The 12,084-nt window shown below is 37.3% G+C and overlaps 1 protein-coding gene across 1 annotated transcript in view; it reads right to left on the bottom strand.

Annotated features, from left to right (window-relative positions):
* The window catches only part of LOC101897723 (upstream-binding protein 1), a 65,000-nt gene that overhangs the window by 41,822 nt on the left and 11,094 nt on the right, over nt 1-12,084 (bottom strand). The window contains exon 3 of the mRNA XM_020038893.2: nt 7,068-7,292. Coding sequence (XP_019894452.1) covers nt 7,068-7,292 — 225 coding nt within the window. The remainder of the gene's footprint in view (nt 1-7,067; nt 7,293-12,084) is intronic.

Below are 12,084 nucleotides of genomic sequence, written 5' to 3'. Positions count from 1 at the left end.
TTCTGGTACCTCCCCCAAAAAGAGTCAACATTTTGAATATCCATTAAGCTCATAAAACGGGAAATTAACATCGGATTCCATTTAGACTTGGCACATCTAAATATTTCTATCAACACAGGATCTCATAAAAAAAACGGTAGAGATCGCACCATTTCTTCTAGTACCTTCCCCACAAAGGGTCAAAGTTTTGGATAACCAAAACGTTTATAAAAGCCGAAATAAGCATCAGGTTCTCTTTATATTTCACACATCCCATTATTTCCACTAACAAAAGATCCGTTGTGAAGATGGGATATATCGGTCCACTCCTTCTGGTACCTACCCCACAAAGGCTGAAAATTTTGAATATTCATGAAGCTCATGAAAAGCGAAATTGGCATCCGATTCCATTCAAGACTTGGTAAATCCCAATATTTCTATCAACACAACATAGTCCAATCTAGCAATTGGCAATATTTAAATCACATTTATTATGGTCCGACACGAAATAGCCCATTCATTCGGAACCTACTGGATATGTAGTTAAACATTTTAATAATCATAACAGAAAGAGCCACTCTTTCCGAAACCTAGGTATTCCCTGCCTTACCCCCAGGTAAACATTACCATCGTTCTCCACTAATAAACAAAAGTTGTATTTATAAAAACAACAATAAAAGGATAAAGCCTGACCATTTTGCAACAACAAAATACTATGGTATCCCGAACAAACAAGCCACACTGTTCTAGAAGTCAAAATATTTTTAAATAATCGAACATTGGCTGAGGGTATACATCTGTCGACAAAACCAACCATCTTTTTTACTTGTTTTTTTTTTTTTTTTTTTTTGTAATTCCAAATTATATTTTCCCTTCATTTGAACTAACCATTTTTGTGAGTGTAAACGAAAGTGTTGAGTGTATGATTGTTTATATAGGTATATTACAAAATTTTACATTTAAATTCATTGAATTTACATTTGATAAAACGCATTTCTTTTTTTCTAATCTTTCTTAGAAAGACAACAACAAAAACAACAACGAAATCGACAACAACACCAAAAACCCACCAACTGTTAATCAACAACACACTTTTGAATCAATGGAAAAAGCCAACAAACAAATAGCCAAACAAAACTTAGAAGAAAATATACAAAAATATATTCAGAACAGGTTCGAGTCGGTGTTACATTTGTCCATATGTATGTACATTTGTATGTACATGAGGACGGGTGTGAGTGAGAGTATGTGTGGAATGTTGTCACTTCACACATTCGACGTTTTATAGAAATTAAGTTAGGCCTATAGCCTCAAATCAACGATTAGAAATGGATGTTGGGTCCGGATTGGTCGATGGAGATCAAAGATCGGTTGTTTTTCTTTTCTTTTTTTTTTTGTTTTTCGAAGAGATAATAAAGATGATAATTGAGATAATGGAAGTGTAGTAATAAACAAACAAATATGAAGAAATGTATACACATACATATGGGTAACAGATGTCTTAGGGTTTTATACTAGGACAATGACTTTTGACGATATTATACCCTCCACCATACTATGGAGGGTATATTAACTTTTTGTCATTCCGTTTGTAACTTCTCGAAATACTCATGTAACTCCTCGAAAATTTTAAGTCGATTTAGCGATGTCCGTCTGTCTGTCCTGCTGTCTGTCTGTTATAATCACGCTATCTTTCGAACAAATTGAGATACAAGGTTGAAATTTTGCACACATGTTTATATTTCCAGTAGGCAGGTTAGGTTAAGTTTCAAGTAAATGGGCCATGTAGGTTCACGTTTTCATATAGTCCCCATATAAGGGTACCTTCCAATATTCGGTATTTTGATGGGAACTACAGTCTGTGAGAGAAAACTGTCTATGTAGGTCCAGGTCTTTATATAGGCCCATATTCAGTATTTTGATGCTTTTAGCGACATTATTCACCGGAATTGTTTCAAAGTTGGTATTTGAAGTTCGTAATGGATACTACAGCCTAAGACAGAAAATTGTCTCTGCAGGTCCACGTCTTCATATAGCCCCCATATAACGGTACCTCCCAATATTCGGTATTTTAACAAATTTAGGGTCACTGTATACCGGAGTAGTTTCAAATTACATATTTAGAGTTCGTAATAGGAACTACAGTCTGTGACAGAAAACTTTCTATGCAGGTCCAGGTCTTCGTATAGGCCCCATATATCAGTAACTCCCTATATTCGGTATGCTGACGATTTTAGGTACAATAACCACCGAAATTGTTTGAGAGGTCGTATTTGAAGTTCATAACGGATGCTACAGCCTGTGACAGAAAATTGTCTATGTGGTCCAGGTCTCGCACAGCTCCGATATAACGGTACCTCCCTATATTCGATATTTTGATGATTTTAGCTACATTATTCACCGTTATTTCAATTTTCGATTTTGAATATGGTAATGCCTAATGACAAACAATGCCTATGTAGGTCCACGTCGTATAGACTATATTCGGTATTTTTAAAATTTTAACAGAATTTTTTTTTAGGATTTTATTTTTTGAACATTTCCAAATTCGTTCCATTCTAGAAATTAGGTGAAAATCGTATCAGATATAGCTCCCATATATATGTTGCACCCGATTTGGGGTTTTAAGTTCCTCACATGCGTAATATGCGCTCCACAAGAATGATATTTGGTACCAGATATCTTATGGAGCTCAAAAATACCTCTGTCGAATTTCATCGAGATCGGATCAGAATAGGATATAGCTCCCGTATATACAGGGGGAGATGAAAAAACTGCAACCAACTTCAGACTGCTGTCACTTCTGTCTCGTACCATCGCTCGTTACCGTGATACTGCTAACGTAGCCCGACGTCAAGGAAATGGAAACAGTAACATCAGCAGAAATGGTTGGAAAAGTAAAGAAGCGACTTGATCGAAACACGCGTCGCAGTGGCCGAAAAATGGCTCGTGAGCTGAACATATCGCAATTTTCAATTCGGCAAATATTAAAAAATGAGCTCGGGGTAAAGCCATTGAAATTCCAAAAAGTGCAAGAACTTACACCGCAACAGAAAGAAAGAAGGCTCAAAAGAGCTAAAAAGTTGCTTCGCTTGGCCGAAAGTGGTGAACTGCCCAATTCGGTTTTCTCCGATGAGAAAACATTCGTTTTCCAGCAGTTGGTAAACAAACAAAATGATCGTGTTTACTTGCCAAAGAGGTCAGCTGAAAATGTGCATCTTCGGTTGGCCACCAGAACGCAAGCGCCGGCCATGGTGATGGTGTGGGCCGACATAACAGCGGATGGTCGCTCTCCGCTCGTATTAATCGACCGTGGCATCAGAATAAATGCCAAATATTATTGCGAAAATATTCTCGAGGGTGTATTAAAGCCTTGGGCACGCAAACATTTTGGCCCCAGAACTTGGACATCCCAACAGGACCCAGCACCATCGCACTCAGCATGTGCCACCCAAGAATGGTTACAAAATGAGGTTCCTCGCTTAATTTCTAGCCCACAATGGCCACCAAAATCTACGGATAGCAATCCGTTGGACTATTGTGTCTGGAGTATTTTGGAAAGCAAGGTTGGCAATAAAAAAAATACCAAAGTGTCGATCACTTTAAGCAAGAGCTTCGCCGGGAATGGGCCAAAATACCGCAGAGCAACATTCGGGCAGCGTGTGACGGTTTCATTGGCCGTTTGAAGGCCATAATTCGTGCCAAAGGTAACCAATTCGAACAAATCTAAACTTATTCTAAAATTACTATTTCCGACATTTTTGCTTTCATTCAATAACATTTAAGAAATTGTGGAGTTTGACTTTGTTGCAGGTTTTTTTATGTCACCCTATATTTTCCAATCTTTGTTTTTATTTCCTAATGGTGGTGGATATCAAGAATTCGGCTCACCTTATATATTAGTTCAAATTCCGCCATTTTTTCCCTTTTTTGTCACAATTGATATTATCGGCATTGCTTTTCAGGGGTTTTTCATAACAATAATAGCCATTATTGTGGGTTAGTATATACATGCATACATACATTTAACATTTTTGAGTAAATCCCAAACCGTGCAAAAAATTATACGCTTTCGTTCCGCCTATTATGCCCAAAATATGTGTTAAGCGAAGCTATTTGGTCATGGGAGCATTTCGAGGTATGTGAATTTAAACAAGTCGTTTGCTACTAGAGCACTCGTTCAAAAGTTGATATCATACTATGTTTACACTAGGAGTAAACAATACCTCAGCTGGTGATTTTTTCACCTTCTGTGAAAAATTTTCGAAAGGAGGAATTCTCAGAGGTGGGAAACTACAATAAATGTTGCTGTACTGAATATATTGTCACTTTGAGGAAACTTAGTTCGTCAACTATCTAACGACAATTATCGACAAGAGCTATTTTTGAATTGTTTATTATTTAGGTAGTCAACTAAATTAAGATCTACAGATTTTTGACAGTGACGACAAAAGGGTAAGAGCTACCCACTAATGAACTGAATTTATATTTTCTACTGCAAATATTTAATTTTGCAATCTAAGATGGAATTTCCTGATTTAATTTTCCTGGTCAGCCAAGTTAAACCACTATTTTAGAATGAAAATCTCTATCCAGGTCCGCCATATCTTTGTCCTCTTCAAAATATATTTAAGTGATCGTAAAACATTAGCATGGCATGAAAAATACACTCTAATCTTTATTATTTTTTTTAATAACAATAATAAAACTTACCAAAAAAATAACAAATAAATAAATGTCTGGTGATATGTGATCCCACCTCCCCCCTCCCCAAACACACATAAACACAAGTCAAATGAAACGTGTCTATGCCATAGACTAATTAAAAATTAACATTTTTAATTGAAAGCGGGGCAGAAAGATAATAAAAAACAACAACAACAACAACACATATGTACACACCTCACCAACGATGATTTTTCTCTTTTTCGGATTAAAATCGGCAACATGTTGGCCCTCCAGCCTATCACCAACACCACACCTTCCATATGGTGTGGACACAATGTCAACACGTTTCCAAATTTTAACAGTTTAGTGTTAATAACCAATCGATTCTAAATTGTCTCAACTGGAAGGAGGAAATTTCAAATATTTTGTTTTTGGTGGGGAGGGTATTGCAGGGCTCTACTAATTTTCAAAACTCTCGAAATGTGTGAAATCACTCAGCCACAACAATGGCTATGTTTTTCGTTGTTGATGATAATAGTGATAATAGCAATTTGGAAATGCCATAAAGCGGAGATATTTATCCAGAAAACGTGCAGACGTTATAAATGGTTAACAGAAAGAGATGGGGAGGGTGGTGTAAATACGACAACGAAAAATGATCCGCAGCTAATATAAATAATTAAAAGCAAAAAAATGTATTTTTAAATGTGAAATTCATCTACAAAAACCCTTATTCAGCCCTGGCTGAATAGAGGTTTCCGAGAGGAAAATTTGAATTCAGCCAGGATAGGAAAACTTGCATTTTCCTATTCAGCCCTGGCTGAATAAGAGTTTTCCTAACGAAAACCCCTATTCAACCCTGGCTGAATAAGAGTTTTCCTAACGAAAACCCCTATTCAGCCCTGGCTGAATAAGAGTTTTCCTAACGAAAACCCCTATTCAGCCCTGGCTGAATAAGAGTTTTCCTAACGAAAACCCCTATTCAGCCATGGCTGAATAAGAGTTTTCCTAACGAAAACCCCTATTCCGCCATGGCTGAATAAGAGTTTTCCTAACGAAAACCCCTATTCAGCCCTGGCTGAATAAGAGTTTTCCTAAAGAAACCCCTATTCAGCCCTGGCTGAATAAGAGTTTTCCTAACGAAAACCCATATTCAGCCCTGGCTGAATAAAAGTTTTCATAAAGAAAACCCCTATTCAACCCTGGCTGAATAAGAGTTTTCCTAACAAAACCCCCTATTCAGCCCTGGCTGAATAAGAGTTTTCCTAACGAAAACCCCTATTCAGCCCTGGCTGAATAAGAGTTTTTGTAACGAAAACCCCTATTCAGCCCCGGACTGAATACATGTTTTCCTAAAGAAAACCCCTATTCAGCCCTGGCTGAATAAGAGTTTTCCTAACGAAAACCCCTATTCAGCCCTGGCTGAATAAGAGTTTTCCTAACGAAAACCCCTATGCTAACGAAAACCCCGTGCTGAATACAAGTCTTCCTATTAAAAAAGCCCTATTCAGCCCCAGGCTGAATACAAGTTTTCCTATCGAAAACCTCTGAATTCTTCTATTGAAAGGCGGAACCATAATTTTTCTATAGAAACCCTATTTAATCTATGATTTATCATCCCGATGCCCTCAAAAAGCCAGTGCTCATCGGCTGATGATTATTTTCCAATTATTATACAATCTGCTGCCCCCTTTCGTTGACTCAAACAATTCGCACATTCCCAACACACATACGTCTAAACGTACAAATTTAAAATGGTTTACTTCAATTTTAAGGCAATAAAAACGCTCCAAAGTGTTGGGCAGATTAAAAAGTGGCCATTATCTGGTGCAAAAAACGCGCAAAATCCAAAAAAAAAACCTTGGTCTACATAAATAAAAGCGTGGTGTGAATTGTTGTTTGCTCTAACATATTTTATTGTTATTTGTTGTTGTTTTTTTTTTTTTTTTTTTTTTGGATTCAAGTGTAATTGAAATATGTTTTGCTTGAGGTGCTCGGATTCCTCTTCTTCCTTTTTGGATTTTGAATTTGATTTTTTCCTTTTAGTCATGGCTGGGTGTTGTTTTCGCTTTTTATTTTGATAATCTAAAATGTCTCGATTTTCGGAGTTTTTTTTACGATTTTAGGTGGTTATCTGGCCAAGTGTGGCCGCACTCAAGCACACGCACAACCACAGATAGCCTGTCAGACTGTAAACAATAGAGCAACAAGCTAACGATAAGACAGCATTTTAGTATTTGTTTGTTTGTGATTTTGTTATTACTGTTGTTGTTGTTTTTAGAAATTATTATTTAAATTCAAATAAAAAACGTGTTTTTTTTTTCTTTTTCTCACATCGCGATTATGTAAACTGGCAGGGAAAGCCTAGCAAATTCTGTTTCTAGACCGGCTTAAAGGTATTTATTTTGAAATCCACTTACCATTACTTAATTTCTCCCTCTTATATCCTTTATCCTTGCTATCGGCCAATGATGAATGTCCTGCTAATTTTGTGGGCAGTTCAACAGCCGGTGGAGAAGCATTGCTTTCACTCTGTCCCAAATCCAATGGATCCCAATCCATTCGCCTTTTACGTGAACCACTGTTGGAGTAAATAGTCTGGACGTCAATTATTTGCGGTCCTGGTGAGCCCTTCGATTGATCGTCTGTTGATAGAGAAATTGGAAATTCAATTGGATTTTACGGAAAAGTGTTAAAAAATTATGAGAGGGAGAGAGAGAGAGAGGGAAAACGTATAGCAACCCAGCAAACTAAATGCATTACAAATCATGTGATTGTTTTGGGGAGAATAAAGCATACAAAGATGATATTAAAAAAAATTTAGAAAAAAAATCTTCTCGACTCTGGTCGAAAATCATAGAATATTACAGAACAAGTTAAAAAGTATTAGTCGGTTTTGCCGACAAATGTATACCCTCAGTCGATGTTCGATAACTTAAATATATTTTGACTTATGTTATGATTATTCAAACTGTTGATCCTTTATCGGGAAGGTTCCGAAGGAAAGGGCCAATATTGTCCATTTCGTCTCGGACCTAAATAAATATGATGTAAATATTGCGACGTGTCAGGTTTGGGCTATATCGACTACTTCCTTCACTTTGTATGAGATATGTGATAATTTTGAGAAAATATTGGAATGTGCATGAGGTACCAGATATAGTCGACCAAAGAATTCCATTTTAATATTTTGCGAAATAATAAATTCCATATTCATCCCAGGTTTCTGATTGAGAGAAATATTCAGATGTTTCGACTCAATTTGTAAAATATCCCCGACCTGTTTCGTAATTTATGACAGATACAAGAAAGGGTTGACAGATATATATCATCTTCATAGCAGATCTTGTGTTAGCAAAAATATTTGGATGTGTGAAATTTGAAGAGAATTGGAAGCTTATTTCGCTTTCTTTGAGCGTTTTGTTTTTCAAAATCTTGAATCCTATGTTGGAGAGAGCTACCGGAAGAAATGGTGTGATCTCTATAATGGTGTTAAAAATAACACATCTTGCGTTGATAGAAATATTAAGATATGCCAAGTCTGAATGGAATCGGATGTTAATTTCGCGTTTTATGAGTTTCAAAATGTTGACCCTTTGTGGGGGGAGGGGGTAACAGAAGAAATGGTCCGATCTCTACCATTGTTATAACAGATCTTGTGTTGATGGAAATATTGAGATATGTGCAAAGTTTGAATGGAATCGGATGTTACTTTCGCGTTTTATGAGCTTCATAGATATTCAAAATTGTGAACCTTTGTGGAGGAGGTACCAGAAGGAGTAGACCGATACATTTCATCTTCACAGCAGATCTTGTGTTAGTACAAATAATGGAATGTATGTGAAATATGAAGAGAACCGCATGCTTATGTCGGATTTTTTTATTGTTTTGGTTGTTCAAAACGTTGTCCCTTTGTGGAGGAGGTACGAGAAGGAATGGTCCGATCTCTGCAATTCTTATAACAGATCTTGTGTTGATGGAAATATTGAGATATGTCAAGTCTGAATGGAATCGGATCTTAATTTCGCGTTTTATGAACCTCAGGAATATTCAAAATTTTGACCCTTTGTGAGGGAGGTACCAGAAGGAGTGGACCGATATATCCCACCTTCACAGCAGATCTTGTTTTAGTAGCAATAATGGGATGTATGAAATATGAAGAGATCCGAATGTTTTTTTCGGATTTAATGATCGCTTTGGTTATTTAAAACTTTGACCCTTTGTGGGAGAGGTACCAGAAGGAATGTTCCGATCTCTACCACCTTTAAAACATATATAGTGATGATAGAAACATTGAGTTGCACCAAGTTTGAATGGAATCGGAAGTTAATTTCGCGTTTTATGAGCTTCGTGGATATTCAAAATTGTGAACCTTTGTGGGGGAGGTACCAGAAGGAGTAGACCGATACTTTCATCTTCACAGCAGATCTTGTGTTAGTAGAAATAATAGAATATATGTAAAATATGAAGAGAACAGGATACTTATTTCGGATTTTATGATCGTTTTGGTTATTCATAACTTTGTGCCTTTGTGGGAGAAGTACCTGAAGGATCTCTACCATCTTCATAACAGATCCTGTGTTGATGGAAATATTGATATGTACCAAGTCTAAACGGAATCGGATATTAATTTTGTGTTTTATGAGCTTCATGAATATTCAAAATGTTGACCCTGTGTGGGGCAGGTATTTGATGGAGTGGACCGATATTGTCCATTTTCGCACCTGACCTAGCACTGATGCAAATATTAGGATTTGCACAGTTGGAGCAAAAAAGGATTATCGTTTCTCTTTCTTTGCAGTAAAATATTTTTTTGAAGATTTAAGCTTTTGTGGGGGAGATACCAAAAGGAGAGGGCCGATATTGCCCATCTTCGAACTCGATCTAAGTCTGACAATAATATTACAATGTACCAAGTTTAGACCAAATCGGACACTCCCTTCATGAATTATCGTGCGCACCAGCCAGAAAGACAAAAAAACAGACGGACGGACATCGCTAGATCGACTCCAAATGTCCTGAAACAGTTTTGGTTCAAAGAGACCTAGTGTCTAAAACCGTTATTTCTATGAGCACGTTTTGATATATGCCCTCTATAGCCATATGGCTGATTGTATACAAATATGGAGCAAGAAGACGAGCCTACCTCAGAAATGCAACAGGTTAACCCTCACGACACCTAGGGATCTTCTACATGGGGTGTCAAAGTGGTTTTGCATTAGTTTCGCCTTGACGGATTTAAGCATGATGCAATATTGTACAGGGATCGCGATACGATGCGTCGGCCAGCACCACTTTGAAATTGCCTAGAGTTCTCTTAGAGAGTGGCAGCCCTCCACAGAGTTCTAGGTCCATTCTATAGCAATATGGGTTTTACTTCCCTCTTGGTAAAGGATTCAGGACTATTTTACTCCTCTGCTGCTCTATGATGCCCCATTGTACAGGGGTCGCAATACGATGTGAGTACTATCTTACACCTCTGCTGCTCTATGAGTTACAGCACCCGTTTGAGAATGCAACTCCACAACGAGCCGAAGCTTTACCCGCGATTTGAGTATAAACCACAACCACCGCATTGCAGCCAAAATAGGGGCCTCTCATAGTCAAATCAGATCAGCTAGATCCACAGATTTAGGGGCTCCTAACACCCGCGTCACCAGACCACAGACTGACATCGGTAAGACTTCGTAGTCGAAACGACTAGCAGTTTCTGCTCCATACACCATGGGACTGGCCATCCAAAATGAGAGAAAGTTTAAGGCACGATCAGGAAATAGGACGAGTACAACACAAGTGCTACACTAGCGAGGCATATTCATCTCTCCCGCTCTGTTGCTGGCAAACGGCAAACGATTTGGATTGAAAGTGGTACCGACAAGATCTGAAGAATGTATGATGATGAAGCAGAGAGTTGAGATTCTCTGTGAATCCCCACCACTGGTACCAGATGAAATTCTAGATGAAATTCGATAGTAAGCTGCCTCAAGGTTTCAGGTTTATATCATAATACAGACATATTTTACGATTTTATATCGGGAGGGATTCTAAAAACGTTTCGGAGAATATTTTTGGTTAGGTTAGGCGAATCTGAGTCGCCACAACTGCTTATGAACGCATACATAGGAAGGAAATGTTCTAACGTTTCATCTTCTACTCCACTTGCCCTGCCCTGCAAGTACCCGAGTCCGTACAACCTGTTTTTTTAAGAATGCTTGCCATGTGTTCCGTGATAATTCTCGTTACTCTGTTCAAGCCTTCTATAAATAGGCCTAGCCCGTTATCTTCCCTAACTTTAAACCGTTCGTAAAGCAGCGTCCGCATGTCATACTCTCTTGGATCCGTTGTTCCACAAGTCGAATGCAATTAATTTCTATTCTGGTACTCTGTGAGAAATGGACTCCTCTATTGAGTCTCCCATGACGACAAGTGGGACCTTTATTGATATACTCGTCCATGGCTGCCTTATACCTAATTTGTATATATATTAGGTGTATATAAATAATAGTCTCTAAAGCCCTCGTCGGTGTAATTCTCATTGCCAAGGCAACAAATTCTTTGGACGTTCTGCAAGATATTGCACTTTTTATCCATTGCTATCCCCCAGACTACTACGCGCATGTTTGAATAGCTTAAGTTGCACTTTTGCCCAGCCAGTAAGTAATTTTTGGATTTAGTCCACATTTTGAAGCTATTGCCCTTCGACCGATTAACCAGCATTTGCAACCTTTCTTTGTTTTTCGTTAATGTGGTGTTTCCAGTTAAATTTTGTATCCAGATTTGCCAAATTTTAGTCTTCCTGGTGAAAAGACATAATTCCGTTTTTTCGAGTTTACAGTTAGTCCTATTGGCCTGAACCAGTTGTAAGCTATCTTCTGGACCTCGTCGGCCTTTCTGCACAGTTGGATCCTTTCCACAAAGAAGTATTATAACATAATCTGCCAAACAGGCAGGTCCAAGTCCCTCTATTTTAGGAAAAAAGCATTTTAACTTTTCCCAAAAAAAAAAATCCTACAATATTTAGTACAAATATATATGCAATATTCGGGTTTTGTACCAAAACGTACAATTTCACATACCATCTTCGGAGAACATCTAAATCTTTGTTAGAAAACTACAAGCACCATTTATTTTTTTTAGTAAAAAAAAATTCTAAAGAACCTCTGATTTGAATGAAGCTATTCCGGATGTTTCAGGAAATATTAAATACTCCATAATGAATGTTAATTATCGATCTATTTTCAAACATTTATTTTTCAAACTAAAAATGAAATATGTGCTAAACTAATTAGTTTTGTTAAATTAAGAGTTAATTTTGTTGCTAATTCCCTTAAATCAAATTAAATTTTTATTGAAATAAAAATTGAAAAGCGGAACTATGAGCTGCAAAATTTTAAAATCTTAAATATCAATATTTTCAATTGCAAATAGCTTGTCAAA

This window comes from Musca domestica, unplaced genomic scaffold (assembly GCF_030504385.1).
Source record: "Musca domestica strain aabys unplaced genomic scaffold, Musca_domestica.polishedcontigs.V.1.1 48, whole genome shotgun sequence".
NCBI lineage: Eukaryota > Metazoa > Arthropoda > Insecta > Diptera > Muscidae > Musca > Musca domestica.
This window is presented reverse-complemented; position numbering and strand designations above follow the sequence as displayed.